The sequence below is a fragment of the Spermophilus citellus genome (genome assembly GCF_964194105.1).
Source record: "Spermophilus citellus genome assembly, chromosome: 2".
In the NCBI taxonomy this organism is placed as follows: domain Eukaryota; kingdom Metazoa; phylum Chordata; class Mammalia; order Rodentia; family Sciuridae; genus Spermophilus; species Spermophilus citellus.
Window position 1 is genome coordinate 31262836 of NC_138183.1, and position 20553 is coordinate 31283388.

At 37.3% G+C, this 20553-nt stretch overlaps 1 protein-coding gene across 2 annotated transcripts in view; it reads left to right on the forward strand.

Annotated features, from left to right (window-relative positions):
- GRIN3A (glutamate ionotropic receptor NMDA type subunit 3A) overlaps nucleotides 1-20553 on the forward strand; it is a gene marked incomplete at its 5' end in the record, with an annotated part of 175024 nt that overhangs the window by 108015 nt on the left and 46456 nt on the right. For both annotated transcript variants that reach the window (XM_081281130.1, XM_081281131.1), the window contains one exon: nucleotides 16780-16925. In XM_081281130.1, the coding sequence (XP_081137256.1) occupies nucleotides 16780-16925 (146 nt within the window). The remainder of the gene's footprint in view (nucleotides 1-16779; nucleotides 16926-20553) is intronic.

Here is a 20553-nt window from a genome sequence, read left to right on the forward strand (position 1 = left end):
CACAGGCACAAGGTGATATCTCATTGTGATGTTGATCTGCATTTCGCTCATGATTAGTAAGGTTGAAATAATTTTTCATGTATCCGTTGTCCAACTGTGTGTCTGTTTCAGGTTTTTTGCCCATTTATAATAGTGTTATTTTTTTTCTTGCTATTGCATTCAGTTCTTCATATATTTTGGATATTAACATATTGTCAGATGTGTACCTTGCAAATATTTTCTACCATTCTGTAGGTTGCTCCTCATGTTGTTGATTTTTTTTCCCCTTTGCTGTGCAGAAGTTTTGTTTTGGTTTGTTTGTTTTTGATATAATTCCATGTGTCCATATTTGCTTTTGTTGTCTGTACTTTTAAGGTCATGTTCAAAAAAATCTGCCCAGACTAATGTCATGGAGAAGAAAACATGTCCCCCCTGTGTTTTCCCTTATTTGTTTCATAGTTTCAATTTTTATTTATGTCTTTAATCCATTTCAAGTTGATATTTGTATATGGTATGAGACACAGATCTTCCTTCTACCTATGTATACTCAGTTTTCTCAACACCATTTATCAAAGATGAATCCCAATTGTGAATTCTCTGGAACTTTGTTGAAAGTCTCTTGGCTTTAAACAGGTGAATTTATTCCATTTGTCTATCTGTCCATTTAAAATAGGATTTGAGGGAGATTTTTGAGATGACAGTTGGAAGGGGCTCAGTAAACTGAAAAGGATAGGCTGTTCCAGATGAACAAGATAAGACAACATTAGGACCAAGGACAGAGAAGAAGCAAAACGAAATGACCTTTGTGGAAGAAAAGAAAGAACCAGAAGCAAAGAAGTAGAACATCTGTCGCAGAACAGCAATGATTCCTTTGTAGAAATCCTATAATTCTTTGGTTTTATCTTTAGAGTGTCTAAAGGCAAACGCTTCACTTGGATACCATGACAATAGACCCCACTGTTGTATTACCAAAAAAAGCAAAATACCAAATGAGATGCCAGGGATTTCTAGAAGCTCAGTAAATGCATACTATTTCATGGATTTGCTAAGCAAATTTAATTCAGATTATTTCTTCTAGGATGAAACAAAGACTGGAAACTTATGACTCATAAATAGTAGATGGGGGAATGTTGTTGAATAATTATTTTATCAGTCACATTCATGTGGGGAAGTTGACGGATTATATTGGATCCCAAATTAGGATTTGTCAAGCTCACATTTGCATTATTTGTGTGACCTGGAGCAAGTTCCTTCTTTACTTTTCTCCTTATAGGCCTAAATCTCCTTCAAGAAGGAGGACAGTGTAATGTTCAGGCTCTGGAGTCAGACTGAGTTCAGAACTCTTCTTTATGCTTATTGACTGAATTCTCTGGGGCAAGTTGTTTAAACAAGTGTTGGTTTCTCATACGAAAGATAAATATAATAATACTTAGTGTCATCTTTGTGTGCTTTAAATCATATAATCCATCCTAAGGTGTTAGCACAATGTTTGACACGTGGGGAAAGTCAAACAAATGGAAATTATTTATATTGCTACCTATAAAATTAATGAATGGGGTGACACAGCTCAGCAGTAGTGACCCTGGGTTTACACAGCCAAAAAAAAAAAAAAGATGTGGAAAATAAATGAATGGACTGAATAATCTTTAACATCTCCTCCAGTTATTCATCTTTCCACTATCCTGGATTTTTATAGTTTCTCAACTTTAGCATCTCCTTTCTAATTCATTCCCTAACTCCCAAACAAAAACCAAGTAGAGTGGAAAAAATAAACAAAAAGGTGACTGCTGATGCAAGGGAGATGTGTATGAGGATGTGTATGTGTACAAGGTGGAGGGATGTGTATATAAGGGAGGAAGGAGCAGGGCTCAGCCCTACACCTACTGCCAGTACTGCTAGATAGCCAACCCAAGTATCTGAACCCCTAGGACACAGGATGCATGTCTTATTTTAGGTAACTTAGCCAATCCATTTAGCTTGTTTTTTACCATTTATGAATTGAACATAGAAGCCATCAGACTTTTTGTGCCTTGTGAATGGAATAATACGCATGGATGAGTTTTGTAAACAGCACACTTCAAATGTTGCTGTTGTTGCTGTTGTTTCTAAAACTGTGATAAACATCTTATTTAAAAACCCGAAGGGTTAATAAGGCTGTTAGTCTTATTTTTGTAAGCTGGTTTTAGTCATTTGGATTAAATTGATCATTATGTTTGAGGGATATAAGCCTTATCTATAGTTTCTCAAAAAGAGAAACCTTCCCTGAAGGCAACAATGTGCTGGAGAAATACAATATACTAGAGATAATATGTACTAGAGATAAGTGAACTAGAGATTAATAGTACAAGTTCTCAGGTTTCTGGATTCATTTCCCTGCTCTGCTATTTTCTGGTTGTATGGCTTTGAGCAAGTTGTTTAATCACTCCAAGCTCCAGTTCCTCCATCTTTAAAATGGGGATAATGACTGTATGTCCTAAAAAGAGCTGTTATGAGGATTAAACGAGGTGATGAATTTAAGTTCTTGGCATAGTGCCTGGAGTGGAGGAGACACCCAATAAGGATTAGCTTATTAGGAAAATAATGGAAGGGCTGGGGTTGTAGCTCAGTGGTTGAGCACTTTCCTAGCATGCATGAGACATTGGGTTCAATCCTCAGCACCACATAAAAAAAAATAAAATAAAACAAAGATATTGTGTCCATCTACAACTAAAAAAAATAATGTTTAAAAAAAGAAAATAATGCCTTGTGTGTAAACAGAGATATGATAAATTGTGTTATAAAGGTGTATTAAGAATTGTAATGCAAAAAAAAGAGAGAGAGCTCATGTATAATGGCATTATTTGTCATGCACATACTTTATATACAGAGTCACGAAAAATTGTGCTGTGAGTGGATAATTATGAATTTAATGCATTTCACTATTGTCATGTATGTAAGAAATAAATAAATAAGAAAAAAGAAAATGATGGAAGACATAATATAGGATTAATAAAAAATTCCAGCTTTGATGAGTCGGCAGGTATAAAAAGCCAGGGTCAAAAGAGAAGCGTAAAGAAAAAGATGGAATGAATAACTCCACTAACATGAGTAGGTATGGAAATAGTCAGTTCTCATAAACAGGTTGTAGAGGTTGTCCCCAAAACACCTGCCCTTAGGATAGCATTTAAAATTTGTCCACATGTGATACTATCACTTGAACTTGAAATTTGGTGACCAGAGTTTTCTTTTACTTATTGGCCATTGAAAGAAACAAAGGACTATAGTTGTCGGGACCTACTAGAAGATTGATACACCAGGGCAGATGGAAATGTGTTTGTCATCATACTAAAGCCTAAGTATCGTCTTGCTGAGATTAATCACACCTACCTCTGTTCATTCACCTGCAAATGTGAATCTTCTTAAAAGAATGTTAGGATTGTAGAATGGAGAGGAAAACTAGAAATGTGGGAGTTAAGGAGATAGTTATATCTACATTGTCCCTACTGAAGTTCAGCAAACATTTTCTGATCGGGCCAGATAGTAAAAATTTTAGGCTATGTGAATCAGTCTCTTGCACACCTACTCAACTCCGCTGGATATAGCACAGGAGCAGCCACACACAGTATGTAAATGAATGGGCAGGACTGTGGTCCAATAAAACTTTATTTACAAAAACAGATGGCAGGCTGAATTTGGCCCATGGGCCCTATTCTGCTGACCCATCGTCTACATATGGACTGGATGTAATGATTCAAGTTGTCATAAGGAACAGGTCCAAAGCTCCTATAAATCAAGCTTGTAGTTGAAGAATGTTGTTGACTATAGATAGCTGACCTAATACAAAGGGTCATCTCCAAACAGAAAATGAAGGGAAAGGCAGTAAACTGCTTAACTTTAGATAGAGAAAGCAGCTTCTGTAGAAGAAGAATAACATGGAAAAAATGAAGCATAAGATGTAACCAGAACTCATATTTGAAGGGCTCAGAAACATCATTTTCAGCCTTATGTTTCTGTATTCTAAAGTCCAGAGCATGAATAATAGCCAGGAGGAAGATATGTCCTTGTTTGCCAGGGACAGTTCTAGTGGGTCTGTTGTCCCTGTATAATTACCAACAGTGACCTCTTTTTAAAAAGTGTCCTTGTTTACAATATAAATTGTATGACCACAACTATAATAACCAAAATTGTTATGAAATTGTTGCACAAATAGGTACATACTTACCATTTCACCAAAGCTTGAACAATAAGTCTATAAATGCAGAATGTAATACTAGATAAGAGGAAGTAAGGGCTTTGAGTCAGACAGCTTCAAATCCAATCTTATTTTTTTACAGGCTTTAAACAATGCACTAAATTTCCCTGAATCTCAGTTTTTTCATATGCAACAATAAATAATAAAAGTAGTGATCTTGTTATATTTAAATGTATTAGCATACAGTAAATATCCAAAAATACTGTCATTAATTTTATTACTATTATCATTATTATTATATATTTAAATGGAATAAATTGGTTGAGTGGGGATGCAAAGTCATCCTTTATATGTGAAAGACACGCTTCAAGAGGAGTAATTTGCTAGAGACATGCAAACCAATTTAACAGCACTTTCTGGTGAGATTATAAACTTGCTATTGAAAGTCTGGTCCACAAACCATGGTAGCATCATCAACCAGGAATTCTTTCATGCAAAATCTCCAACCTAGACCTAAGGATTAAGAAACTTTATTTTGACGAAACTCAGTGTTGTACATTTTACCATGTTATGAATGATTCAGACTTTAGTGGATTAAAGTACATAGATGATTTAAAAGTCACTCTGAAACCTGAGACCACTTGACATTATAGTCCATGGGTTTGGAGTGGATAAAATAACATCATGGGAGGAGCTGGTATACCCCTTCTACTGGGCAAGCTAAAAATGACCCTTTCCACCCAATTCCAAAGAACATTGTACAATGTCCAGTAGCTATATTCCATGTATGATTTAAGTACCAATCGCATTAAGGTACAAATATAGATCTTAAATAAACCCTAGAGCATTGGGATTATTTTTCATCTGAGGCATCCTTCCTACTTTGATCATAGTGGTTTTTTCCTAAGTTTATTTCCATTTGTTTTGAGCTTCTTCCCTGCTTTCTGGGAAATTCATGTCTGATTGTTCTTCATGTGCTCTAGGTAGAGTTCAACATTTCATTGATACTGAACAATTCACATAGAAATAGATAGTTTAACCTTAGATATTTCCCCAAGGCTCAAAGAGGTTGATGCAAATATAAACAGAATTGGAAGAGCTGGTAAAGTATTCAGCTGAAAATTTAAAGAATACTTTTCTCTCTGGGACTTCCTGGTGATGGTTGTAATACAGCTCAAATGCTTTAGCTCTTTGTATACTTTTATCCTCCTTCCTTGATGCAGGCTTTCTGACATCCCTGGCTGGCTGAATTACACACAGGGCAGACTACACTGGCCCACTGGGTTGCATCAATCGCTTCTTAGATCACTTTTCCAATTCTATTATTCTGTGACTGCTGAGTAGTATGCTGTTATTTTCCATTAGAACCTCACACAGATAATAAAAAAAGGATATCTTACTTTGAAAGAATTAAGATAACAATTAAAGGGGGGAAATAATCTTTAAGGGAAAAGAAAGATAGGATAAAAGTATGAAATTTGTAATGCATCAAGCCTAAAAGGATTTCATGTCAAAAATGATGATTCACTTATTATCCCCGTATGTACCAAGCATCTCCTAAGTGCCAAGTACTGTATGTTTGCATGATGGTGACGATGTTGCTGATGACGGTGATGATGATGATAGCAGCTAATATTTGCTGAGGACTTATGACCACATGAATGAGCTAGTAGAAATTTAGATATAGCCAGGAAGGCAGATTTAGCAAATAATTCCAATGTTATCAGTGCTATGTGAAACTGAAGGTGCAATAGATGAGTGTTTCAGGGGACCTGACCCAAGCTTAGGGTCAATGAATGCTTCCTTGAGGAAATGGCATGTAAGAGTTAACGAGATAAATGAGAAGTAGCAGTAGGGAAATAGATCACCCCCAGACAGAGCCAAGGTTGTGTAACAGCTCTGATCAAGCAAGATGTGTATGTTGGAAGAACTGAGAAAATTGACAAAAGTACGCAGGGTAAGGGGTAAGAATAGGGAAATGAAATTAGAAAAAAGGCAGGAGTAGAATCATGCCAAACCTTAGATTCCAGGGTAAAGTCCGGATAGGAAGCCATGGATGATGATCAGATCATCTTTGAGTTCTAAGATGACTGAGGAAGTTGGAGAGGAAGAAAGGGAACATGATGAGGGTGGAGATTATGATGACTCAGACCACTGAAGTTGTAGGTAAAACATCTCCACGTAAGAGCGAGGCTCCCGTCCAGCTAACAGAATGCATCATTTCCTATTCATTCATGCTTTAGGGAACTTTCCACTCTCCAAACCTCAAAACCACTACCTCCACAGAGTCACATGAAGCCAATGTGGAAGTTGATGAGCAAATAGCAGCCAAAAGTTTTAGAAAGGATAAAATACAAAGAGCCAGTCCTGAACCAAAATTCTGAGCCTGGGTCTACTGGTTCCTACCTCCTTCTTAGTGCCTGAAAAAGAAAGGATACCCTTTCTTTTCAGCAGAGCAAATAAAGCCCAGAAAGACAGAGTTTGCCATAAAAGTATTGCCACAGAATAAGGTGAAGAAATAGACTCCAGGAAGAGAGTCTTTTCATATACAAGACAAAAGTATGTTATTTAATGATCCTATGTTCTTTGACCTTAAAGAAAAGGCTTAATGGCAATGCTTAAGTGGTAGGCCAAGCTGTTAGCACTTTTTGTACTAAATGAATGAAAAAGCCATCATCTCCTTGTGTTCAAAGAATAGCTATGAATTAATCCATTATCAAGTATTCCATTGATCAATTACTTGATGGAAGCCATTGGGAATACCATGGTGAGTTAAACTAGACAAGATTCTTGTTTACAGAGTTCAAGCCCAGTGAAGAAGTTAAAAATCTAGGCATTAATGAAATGTTAACACAACTACACTTAGAACTGCATCTTTATGTATAATATGAAGACTTGTTAATCTCTATGAAAATGTGGTCATTAGCTACCCAAACCTCAGTGTCTTAATCTGTAAAATAAGAAAATAACATCTATTCCATGATTATTGTGAGGATTATAAAGGTTTGAACCCTTAACTCTGGCACATAACTAGCAGATTTTGCAAAGATCAAACCCAGGGAGTGAGTATGACATATGTCAGAAGCAGTGTTTTACAGGAGTCAAAGCCCAATTCTTCCATCAGACTGTCCGGGTTCAAATCCCAGGTGTGCTTTTACTAGCTCTGTGACCTTGGACAAATGTCAAACTTTCTAATGTTCAGTTTCTTCATCTGTGAGAAGAATATAGTGAAAATACCTAGGTCACAGGTTTCTCTGGTGGATCAGAAGAAATGATTCATGGAAATGTAAAGGTTTGCTTAAATTAACAGCTAGAATACATAGTTTGTAAGTACAGTTTGCTGTATTGGTGTAGATAAATAAGAAATTAATCACTTTTATTGTTATCACTTTGGGTAGTAGGGTGAAACTATATAAGACCAAAGACTTCGCACAGAAGATCTTGATGTAGGCTTTAAAAAAAATGAATAGGTGTTGTACAGAGAAAATGCTGATGAATTTGCTTTTCTCCATCCATAGGACAGCAATTTGCTATTGTGAGAATTGCCAGGGGGTTGAAGTCTCAATGAGAATATTAAGAAAAGGCTGATGAGTTCCCTCTAATAATCATCATCACTCCAGTTACTGCTATGAATTGGAAGACAGGATGATGGGGTGGATAACAACCAGAGCTTTGAAATCAGACAGATTCTGGTTCTGATCCAATCCCTACTACTTCCAGCTGCATGATCTTACACCAATTACTTCATTTCTCTGAGTTGCGGTATACTGCTCTTCAAAAGAAAGTGGTAATAGTGTCCTCCGGTGAAGCCATCATGAGGATTAAACAAGATAATGTGATTCCAACATAGCGGCGGGCGCAGAGAGATCAAGTCTCTGACCTCTTCAGCTGTGCAGGCATAGGGAGTCGTAAACAACCTAAATCTGTTTGCTCAGGATCACTAGGCAATGCTGAGCTGACGTGGATCTGGGGCGAACAGTCTGGGCCTCTCAGACCACACTCTGAGCCCGGATTGGCTGAATTCAAGCTTCCGTTCGCCTGCTTCCCGCAGACAAACAGCTGTGACTCAGCACTAATCCATCCGGCTGAAACAACTGGTCAGCCCTTCTGATCCTACAGAGGTAAATGCCGAGCCTTCAAAAGTAGTGGCCACAGGTTTGAAACGGGGCTTGGGAGAGACAGTAAGGACCCACCCGTTGCATTGGTCACCCGGCAAAGGGAGACGAACTGTCGCCATTAGCAAGAGATACCACCATGGCAGAGAACTGACGTCATCAGACTGCAGCGGAGGAGATAACTACATTGAAACCTGCGGCTACAGGTGTGTAATTCCCTAGCCTTCCCTCTCCACACATCGGGGAAACCTTAAGGGCCCCTCCCAGCTCTCCCGTAGCGCGATTGCCAGACCGAGGGAATCAGAGGTGGCGCGGGACCCGCGGCGCGGAATTACCGCTCCCACCAGTGCTGACAGCTGAGGTCTCTTGCACCAGCTACCGGGGGCGTGGCTATGGGAGGGCAAGTAAAATTCGCTGAGGATTCTCAGCCCCAAGCTCTACAAACTTAGGGTCTGAGGGAATGGCAAACTGGGAGAGTGTGCCCAGTCGTTCATGAAAACACGGCTCCCTCGGGAGCAGCACACCTGGTGTATAGCCAGTATTGTGGTGAGCGTCACCCGTGAGAGGGGCCTGGCTAGAGGAAAAGTGGGAAGTCACTAGACACAAGAGGAGGCCCTAGGCACTCAGGATTGGAGACTCGCCCAGTCTGGGAGGAGCTGCTGCACAGTGATTGGTTCCCGCGTATTGACAGGAGAAACTTGGCCTGGTGGGCACAGCACCACCTACTGGAAGAGAAGTTAATCAAACTCTAAGACTGCATTTATTACTTTTTTTTCTTTTTTTTTTTTGATTTGGGTTTTTCTTTCATTTTCATTTTTCATTCTTGTTGTTTTTTAAATTTTTTTTTAATTTTTTTTCTTCTAATTTTAATTTTAATTTTTTATTATTTTTAAAAAATTTTTTTTCTTTTTCTATTTCCTATTTTTTTCTTCTTTTGTCTTTTCATTTCTTTTCAATTATCTTATCCCCCCTTCCTTGAATTCTACCTGCTTACTCTCATTCTCTTTAGTGACTTCTTCCCTTCCCTTCTAATACCTTTCCTCCCAAGCATCAAATAAATTTATAGGAGTAAACAGTAACTCAGCAGTCAAACAGAACAAGAAGTAACATGAGCAGCTTCAAAAAGCAAGGAAGAAAAGGAGTACAAACAATGCAGGACAGCCTAAATATTCAGGAGGAACTAGAGTCATCAGAAAAATGGTCATATAAAGAACTCAAGGAACACCTTAGACAGATGGAATGGAACCTTAAAGAGGATACAAGACAGCAAATTCAAGCAGCGAAGAACTCATTGAGAATGAATTACATAAACAGATAAAAGAAGAAGTTAAGCATCTTTATCAGGAGATAGAGATTATAAAAAATAATCAAACAATAATTCTAGAAATGAAGGAAATGATAAACCAAATTAAAAACTCAATTGAGAGTATCACTAACAGAGTGGAGCAAGTAGAAGCCAGAACATCAGATAATGAAGACAAAATATATCATCTTGAAAAGAGTCTAGCCAACTCAGAAAGGCTGGTAAAAAAATCACGAGAAAAACATCCAAGAGTTATGGGATAACATAAAAAAAAAAAAAACTTACAAGTCATCGGGATAGAAGAAGGTACAGAGATTCAAACCAAGGGAATGAGTAACCTGCTGAATGAAATAATTACAGAAAACTTTCCAGAAATAAAAGAGGAAACAGATATACAAATTGAAGATGCATACAGGACACCGAGCACACAAAATCACAGTAGACCAACGCCAAGACACAATGTTATGAAGATATCCAATATACAGAACAAAGAGAAAATATTAAAAGCTACAAGAGAAAAGAGACAGATTACATTCAGGGGTAAACCAATAAGGTTAACAACGGATTTTTTATCACAGACGCTGAAAGCAAGAAGGTCATGGAACAATGTATTTCAAACACTGAAAGACAATGGATGCCAACCAAGAATTCTGTATCCAGCAAAATTAAGCTTCAGGTATGACAACGAAATAAAAATCTTTCATGATAAACAAAAGTTAAAAGAATTTGCAGCCAGATAACCAGCATTCCAAAGCATTTTGAGCAAAACACTACACAAGGAAGAAATGAAAAACAATAACCAAAACCATCAGTGGGAAGTGCCTCGGTAAAGACAGAGGGCGAGGGGAAAGATAATCATGGAGAAACAAACTAAATTTTTTTTAAAAAAAGTATAGATAATCAAACATGGATGGAAGTACAAACCATATATCAATAGTAACTCTGAATGTTAATGGCTTAAACTCTCCAATAAAGCAACATAGGCTGGTATCATGGATTAAAAAAAAAATCCAACAATATGCTGCCTCCAGGAGACACATCTAATTAGAAAAGACATACGCAGGCTGAAGGTGAAAGGATGGGAAAAAATATACCACGCACATGGTCCTCATAAGCAAGCAGGGGTGGCCATCCTCATATCAAATAAAATCGACTTCAAGACTAAGTTAATCAAAAGGGATAAAGAAAGACATTATATACTGTTAAAAGGAACCATTCACCAACAAGACATAACAATTATCAATATTTATGCACCAAATAATGGTGCTGTGACATTCATAAAACAAATTCTCCTCAAGTTCAAGAATCAAATAGACCACAACACAATAATTATGGGTGACTTCAACACACCTCTCTCACCATTGGACAGATCCTCCAAACAAAAGTTGAATAAAGAAACTATAGAACTCAATACCACAATCAATAACCTAGACTTAACTGACATATATAGAATATATCAACCATCATCAAATGGATATACTTTTTTCTCAGCAGCACATGGATCCTTCTCAAAAATAGACCATATATTATGCCATAGGGCAACCCTCAGTAAATATAAAGGGGTGGAGATAATACCATGCATTTTATCTGATCATAATGGAATGAAACTGGAAATCAATGATAAAAGAAGGAAGGAAAAATCCTACATCACATGGAAAATGAACAATATGTTACTGAATGATCAATGAGTTACAGAAGACATAAAGGAGGAAATCAAAAAATTCTTAGAGATAAATGAAAATATAGACACAACATATCGGAATCTATGGGACACAATGAAAGCAGTTTTAAGAGGAAAATTCATCGCCTGGTGGTCATTCCTCAAAAAAAGAAAAAAAACAACAAATAAATGAGCTCACACTTCATCTCAAATCCTTAGAAAAGGAAGAGGAAAACAACAGGAAATGTAGCAGAAGGCTAGAAATAATTAAAATCAGAGCAGAAATCAATGAAATTGAAACAAAAGAAACTATTGAAAAAATTAACAAAACTAAAAGTTGGTTCTTCGAAAAAATAAATAAGATTGACAGACCTTTAGCCATGGTAACGAAGAGAAGAAGAGAGAGAACTCAAATTACTAACATATGGGATGAAAAAGGCAATATCACAACAGATGCTACAGAAATACAGAAGACAATTAGAAATTATTTTGAAAACCTATATTCCAATAAAATAGAAGATAGTGAAGACATCGATAAATTTCTTAAGTCATATGATTTGTCCAGACTGAGTCAGGAGGATACACACAATTTGAACAGACCAATAACAATGGATGAAATTGAAGAAGCCATCAAAAGACTACCAACCAAGAAAAGCCCAGGACCGGATGGGTATACAGTGGAGTTTTACAAAACCTTTAAAGACGAATTAATACCAATACTTTTCAAGTTATTTCAGGAAATAGAAAAAGAGGGAGCTCTTCCAAATTCATTCTATGAGGCCAACACCACCCTGATTCCGAAACCAGACAAAGACACCTCAAAGAAACAAAACTACCGACCAATATCTCTAATGAACCTAGATGCAAAAATCCTCAATAAAAATCTGGCGAATCGAATACAAAAACACATCAAAAAAATTGTGCACCATGATCAAGTAGGATTCATCCCTGGGATGCAAGGATGGTTCAATATACGGAAATCAATAAATGTTATTCACCACATCAATAGACTTAAAGATAAGAACCATATGATCATCTCGATAGACACAGAGAAAGCATTCGACAAAGTACAGCATCCCTTTATGTTCAAAACATTAGAAAAACTAGGGATAACAGGAACTTACCTTGACATTGTAAAAGCTATCTATGCTAAGCCTCAGGCTAGCATCATTCTGAATGGACAAAAGTTAAAGGCATTCCCTCTAAAATCTGGAACAAGACAGGGATGCCCTCTATCACCACTTCTATTCAATATAGTTCTCTAAACACTGGCCAGAGCAATTAGACGAAAGAAATTAAAGGCATAAAAATAGGAAAAGAAGAACTTAAATTATCACTATTTGCAGATGACATGATTCTATACCTAGAAGACCCAAAAGGGTCTACAAAGAAACTACTAGAACTAATAAATGAATTCAGCAAAGTAGCAGGATATAAAATCAACACGCATAAATCAAAGGCATTTCTGTATATCAGTGACAAAAGTTCTGAAACAGAAATGAGGAAAAACGCTCCATTCACAATATCCTCAAAAAAAAAAAAAATACTTGGGAATCAACCTAACAAAAGAGGTGAAAGATTTATACAATGAAAACTACAGAACCCTAAAGAGAGAAGTAGAAGAAGATCTTAGAAGATGGAAAAATATACCCTGTTCATGGATAGGCAGAACTAACATCATCAAAATGGCGATATTACCCAAAGTTCTCTATAGGTTTAATGCAATGCCAATCAAAATCCCAACGGCATTTCTTGTAGAAATAGATAAAGCAATCATGAAATTCATATGGAAAAATAAAAGACCCAGAATAGCAAAAGCAATTCTAAGCAGGAAGTGTGAATCAGGCGGTATAGCGATACCAGATTTCAAACAATATTACAGAGCAATAGTGACAAAAACAGCCTGGTACTGGTACCAAAACAGGTGGTTGGACCAATGGTATAGAATAGAGGACACAGATACTAATCCACAAAGTTACAACTATCTTATATTTGATAAATGGGCTAAAAGCATGCAATGGAGGAAGGATAGCATCTTCAACAAATGGTGCTGGGAAAACTGGAAATCCATATGCAACAAAATGAAATTGAATCCCTTTCTCTCACCATGCACAAAAGTTAACTCAAAATGGATCAAGGAGCTTGATATCAAATCAGAGACTCTGCGTCTCATAGAAGAAAAAGTTGGCTCCGATCTACATATTGTGGGGTCGGGCTCCAAATTCCTTAATAGGACACCCATAGCACAAGAGTTAATAACAAGAATCAACAAATGGGACTTACTTAAACTAAAAAGTTTTTTCTCAGCAAGAGAAACAATAAGAGAGGTAAATAGTGAGCCTACATCCTGGGAACAAATTTTTACTCCTCACACTTCAGATAGAGCCCTAATATCCAGAGTATACAAAGAACTCAAAAAGTTAGACAATATGATAACAAATAACCCAATCAACAAATGGGCCAAGGACCTGAATAGACACTTCTCAGAGGAGGATATACAATCAATCAACAAGTACATGAAAAAATGCTCACCATCTCTAGCAGTCAGAGAAATGCAAATCAAAACCACCCTAAGATACCATCTCACTCCAGTAAGATTGGCAGCCACTATGAAGTCAAAGAACAACAAGTGCTGGTGAGGATGTGGAGAAAAGGGTACTCTTGTACATTGCTGGTGGGACTGCAAATTGGTGCGGCCAATTTGGAAAGCAGTTTGGAGATTCCTGGGAAAGCTGGGAATGGTACCACCATTTGACCCTGCTATTGCCCTTCTTGGACTATTCCCTGAAGACCTTAAAAGAGCATGCTACAGGGATACTACCACATCGATGTTCATAGCAGCACAATTCATAATAGCTAGACTGTGGAACCAACCCAGATGCCCTTCAATAGATGAATGGATAAAAAAATGTGGCGTCTATACACAATGGAGTACTATGCAGCAATAAAAAATGACAAAATCATAGAATTTGAAGGGAAATGGATGGCACTAGAGCAGATTATGCTTAGTGAAGCTAGCCAATCCCTAAAAAACAAATACCAAATGTCTTCTTTGATATAATGAGAGCAACTATGAACAGAGCAGGGAGGAAGAGTAGGAAGAAAAGATTAACATTAAACAGAGACATGAGATGGGAGGGAAAGGGAGAGAAAAGGGAAATTGCATGGAAATGAAGGGAGACCCTCATTGCTATACAAAATTACATATAAGAGGTTGTGAGGGGAATGGGAAAATAAACAAGGAGAGAAATGAATTACAGTAGATGGGGTAGAGAGAGAAGATGGGAGGGGAGGGGAGGGGGGATAGTAGGGGATAGGAAAGGTAGCAGAATACAACAATTACTAATAGGGCATTATGTAAAATTGTGTATGTGTAACCGACGTGATTCTGCAATCTGCATTTGGGGTAAAATTGGGGGTTCATAACCCACTTCAATCTAATGTATGAAATATGATATGTCAAGAGCTTTGTAATGTTGTGAACAACCAATAAAAAAATTAAATTAAAAAAAACAAAAAAAATACTATAGAAAAAAAAAAGATAATGCACATGAAGTGCTGAGTACCATGTTTGGCACATGATAAGTACCAGTAAATGTTAACTGTTGTTATTGTTTATGCCTCATTAAGGTTGCACTGACATAAAATGTTAGAATTTGTAATTACATTAAACAAAGGGCCTAATACCATATTACCTACTCCACAGTGGGGTATCCAAAGAAATATCATGAACAGCCAGGGGATCCGTTCCTATATGGCAGTGACTGCAGGAAGTTTTTTCTACTTATAAACATTATATATGTTTCTGAAGACAACCCATAACTTAAAAATAAACTTATTATTATTTCATCACCAGTCATACATCCATTGCTAATATCTTTATATATTTTCTTCCAAGGGATGTGTGTGTGTGTGCCTGTTCATATGTGATACTTATGGGAATTATGGTATTTAAATAAATATGCACATATTTAATTTTGGTCATGATATAAAAACGTTTTCCATTGTTTCATAGGAGCAGCTGCCAGATTTTATAAGCATATTTTACAAACTTGTTTTATAGATTTCATGATATCTTATAAGGACATGCTATATAGTTTATTTAATTATGGTCATATTGCCTTTAGTGTGTGTCAGAATTACTTCAACTTTGATTATAAGATATTTGTTACCATATCCAGTGAGTTCTCTATCTTTTTCATTGGGGGTTGTAAACAACTTGAAAGCCTAATTAATTTTTAAAGAGTGCTGTATTTTCTCCTTCCATAGGAAAAAATTACAAATATGTATTTACATAAACTATTGCCTAAAATTTCACATTTTTGAAGTTCATGAAGCCCATCTATGGACCCATGGTCCCCACAACTTATAGTCAGAACCAGTGGTATAAAATACATCAATATGAAACAGAATAAAAAAGTTCAAAAACTTTACTGTAACATTGGTGGAGAAGTGTAGCCCTAAAACTTCAGGTTATTGGGCTGGGATTGTGGCTTAGTGGTAGAGTGCTTGTGTAACATACGTGAGGCACTGGGTTCGATTCTCAGCACCACATATAAATAAATAAAATAAAAGGTCCATCAACAACTTAAAAAAAAAACTTCAGGATATTTCATCACTTTTATAATATAACCCAATTTCAGTTTGTTCTTAAATTTGAAATTGTCCAAGTTTTAGATCCCATATTAAGGCTTCTCCCAGATTTCACTGAGTAACATTTCATGTGATGTATCTTTTCTATCCTTAGTGACGGAAAGGTCTCAGCAGGACTCCCAGTGACTGCCCATCCTCACCATGTAGTCTTGCATCCTGGAGAACTATGACATTACTGAGTCTACTCCTGCTACCCCTCACCTCCACTGAGCTCAGCTTTCTTACACACTATTCCTTCCGAGGAAATATGCAGCATGACTCAGCACTGGATAATACAGTTTCGTAAAGGAACAAGAGCATTTCATAATAATACCAAAAATAAAATCAACACACCTAACATGTAATATAACTGATACTTAAGAAAGTAATAAGAATTATAGTGCATTCTGCTATTATATATAAATAAAAAAATAAAATAAAAATAAAAAAGAGAGGGATATGTTCGCAATGTTGAGTCAGGCATATTTTAAACTGAGGATGCAAGGTTTTTAACTAGGCCTCTGTGTAGGTCTAACTAAGGGGATCATAATCTTTGATTTATTATCTTAATTATGTACTTCAAAATACACTTTAGAATATGAAGCTGATTCTACATGCCAAGTTGTACAGGTTCTAAAGCATTACCATAGGTTGTCAATATAAAGAAAAAAAATGTTGTGTAGTTTGGATTTCTTTTTCCCATCTGTTTGCTTCTGAAGATAGAACAATTTCTGATGTGAAAACTGGGATATGGAAGAGGATGTACCTGTATCTGCACATCTTTATTATATGTTTGTGCCTCTGTGAGTTTTAAAAGTCCTAAAAATTATCCCTGGGTTCCAAATAATAATGAAAAAGGAAAAATTTGGAAACAATTCTAATAGTAACTTAGATTAAAACCATTTCTTTTCTCCTTCAGCTGCACCATCCGTCCCAAGGCTTCCGGTTTGGAACTGTCCGGGAGAGCAGTGCTGAAGATTATGTGAGGCAAAGCTTCCCAGAGATGCATGAGTATATGAGGAGGTACAATGTTCCAGCCACCCCTGATGGAGTGCAGTACCTCAAGTGAGTGTCAACCTCTTGGATCCTAAAAGTTCTCACTGAAAGAGATGTCATTTTGCTACTGGTGCGATTGATTGTTGTTGTTGTTTTTTAATGACAAGTATTTCCACTGTGTTCAGTAGTATCACACTGTGTGGGACCCAGAGGGTAGTATGGCAGTGTGGAATATGTGCATTTAATTATGTGGCCTCTATTACTAGTTACCTGCCTAGTCTCAAGTTGACAGTAGCTTTGCTCCAAGAGCCAGTGGAGTCATTAGTGCAGCAGATGGTGGGGGAAATAAAAGCTGGCTTGGCATCACTTGAGAAAACAATGGTGCTGAAATGATCAAACACACAGGGAATATGGCCAGGGGATAAAGTGTCCCAAAGCAACCTTTTCCTTCACAGTGAATCTCTAAACCCATGGAATGCCTACTCTTGCCATGAGGAAATAGAATTTATCTTAGGGATTTCCTGTAGAAAAGAGAAAAGATAGAAGGCAGTGCTTCCCATGTCTGCATCCTTCTCTTCAGAATTTATGAAAAGCAATCAAAGGCAATCACATTGCCATGGCAGATCATCAGAGCCTGTGATTCAGTGAACTGAATGCAGAGGAGGACCATGAAGTTATGGGTCTGCTTGTCTAGTCTGCCTCGGAAAGTGAATGCATGGATCCCAATAAGCACCACTGCCTGGGGGTGAGCAGTTCTCTCCCTTCCATTTGGTATTAGGGCAATAACAGGCATCCAGCCCTCCAATCCTTATAATTGTGCAGCATTGGGAAGCTGGTCTCTCTGTGGTCAGCTACAATGATCTCCCCAATGGACAACAGGGCCTGCCACCTCAAGTTCTTTAAAGAGAGGAAATAAAAGATTTTATGGAACATAAGGGCTTTGTGTTTCTTAAGAATTCTAGTAATAGGCCCCTTAAACAATTTTATGGACTTTTAATGAGAGCTTGGAGAGGAAGCCACACATTCTTAGATTTGCAATGTATATATGATGCTTAAGTACTATGAAATGGCACTTTTAATTTTGCAAAAACATCAGAACATTAGAGTCCCTCTCTGGCACAGAGTTTAGAGCCAGATCCTCTTCTGTATGTATTCCTTCCTTCAGGCAAATACACAGTGGAGAGAGAGAATGAGATGTCAGGGAAATAGCATTGGGCTTCCAGCTAGATAATGGCTGACAAACTGAGTTCTGCTGGCAGTGTGACAAGCATGAGATGAACCACTGCTGGGGTTCCCAGCATTTCCTCTTCACTCTATGCATTCATTTATTCCAGTGACTTTACTTGAGAAGGTTCCCATACCCGGCATTGGCCCCCACCTTAGCCTGGAGAGAAGCAATCATTAGAAAAGTAGTCACAGATGAAGAAGGCCTGAAATAAGTAAGCTTTCCATGGTGATGCAGCTAACAAGTGGCAGAATCAGGACTAGAGCCAGTTCTTTGTAATTCAATCACTACTTCAAGCTGGTTTGGTAATCATAATGAAAGGTCCTTGATGATCAAAGAATAGTCCATGTTACAGAAACATCTGTGTTCCAGTTAGTATCTGGGAACTAGTTAGACATGCAAGATGCCAGGCTCCATCCCAAACCAACTGCATCCAAATCTGCATTGCAACAAGTTTTCCAGATGAGTCACTGATTAATGTGGAAGAGAAATACAGGCAGAGCTTATCATTACTACCACTTCACTGCTCTCTCATCCTTCTTTCTCTACTTTTGACCTAGGCACTACTGATGCTCTTAGACATTACTCAAAGCAATTGCAGTCTTCATGTTATCCTGCCCCCCTAGCATCCCAAAGCTCTTACTTACAGGGAACAACACCCAAAGTCACTGTACTTGAAAGTCACCTATGTCCTTTGCCTCTCCCATCAAAATTCTCCCAGCCTTATACCAACTCTCTCAGGGCCCTGCTCCCTAAGGTGACAATTTAACAATAAATTAATCCTATTAAAATGTACACTTCTTTCAGTATATTAATATATGACTTTGTAGCATATAATATGTATTTTTAAATAAATGCTCAAAAAAAAAAGAGCATGATTCCATAATGGGAGAATCAACTGGGGGCCCTATCAACTACAATGGTGACTCAGTCCAGAAGCTATAATACCTGAATCACACTTGGCCACTTCTTCACCAGTGACTCATGGTCCCAGGGGAGTCTGTGTGAAATGATTGCTTCTAGTTCCTACGCAATAGAAATCTGATATAACCAACTGCACTTTTTCATTCCAAAATTAAGAATAGTTGTATAAATATATGGTTGGAACTGAGAGGTGACTTCATGTTGGTTAAAGCCAAGCATGAACCTTGTTATAACTTAAATTCAATACCTCTGGAAAAGAGGATACTTTTTTAAATTTTTTATTTCACTTACTGGAAGAGTATGAAAAGTAAGCAATGGTAATTGGCACCAAAAAGAAAAGTTAAACTATTTACTATGTGTCCATGTGTGATCCAAACAAATCCATCCATGTAAAGATATGTTTCCTGCCAAGTGATGAACTTTATACCTGTCTAGGGACATCTTTCTCTTTTAAATTTTTGATGAGCCCTAGCCTTGTTCTTCTCTAAGCTTAGAAACCACTTCTCTGCGTTGAATTTGAACAGCCTTATTCCTTGTTCTAAGATACCACATTGAGGCCAAATTGAATAGAGAAGAGTTGTTTTCTTTGCAAAGCTGTTTCGATAACCCTGAGTATAGAATAGCCTTTCTTCAATATATGTATGTCCTACTGGCTAAAGACAAAAAAAAAAGTGACCTAAACAGCTCACTTTCAAACTTCTCCGCCCTTGCCCTTTTTGTAAGTTGGAGCTCGGCCTATGCTGAGACATAGCCTTCCCCTGAACCTCTTCTGCATTAATGTTCAGAAAAACGGGAAGACTAGCCGAGCATGCACCTATAATCCCAGTGACTCAGGAGGCTGAGGCAGGAGAATCACAATTTCAGAGCCAGCCTCAACAACTCAGCAAGGCCATAAGCTATTTAGCCAGACCCTATCTCAAAATAAAAAATAAAAAGGTTACTGGAGATGTAGCTCAGTGATTAAGCTCCCTGAGTTCAATCCCCAGTATGAAAAAAAAAAAAGAAGACGACTTTCATAAAGGATGCCCAAGTGCCCCAAGACTTCTAATAGCAATTTGAGTCCATTGCCAATTCACTAATACAGCTCAGGGACAACTACTGTAAATTATCATTGCCAGAACCACCTACTGGGATGTAACATGAATTTCTGTAGATATGTTAATAAATTGGACCACTAAGATCTATTACATCAGCTTCCCCTTCCATTTATTGAATGGTAGCCCATGGACTTAGACTATAACTTCCTTTTCTCAAGAATACTAGATCTCTTCTAAATATTTCCTTAATAGCTACTCATAAATATGAAATAATACTTGATCTCTGAAAAATATAATATTGATCTTCATGGAAAAAAAAAGATTAAACTTTCAGCATGTGATGAATGAGACCAACTGGCTGCAACTCTACCAGCTATGTCCCCTGGATCAAGTTCCTTCGACTCTCTGAGCCTCAATTTCCTCATTGATTATGTCACAGCCTTTATGAGTGATAAACTGTATGGAAGACAATGAATACAATACCTAACATGAGTTTCTCTGATAACCTACA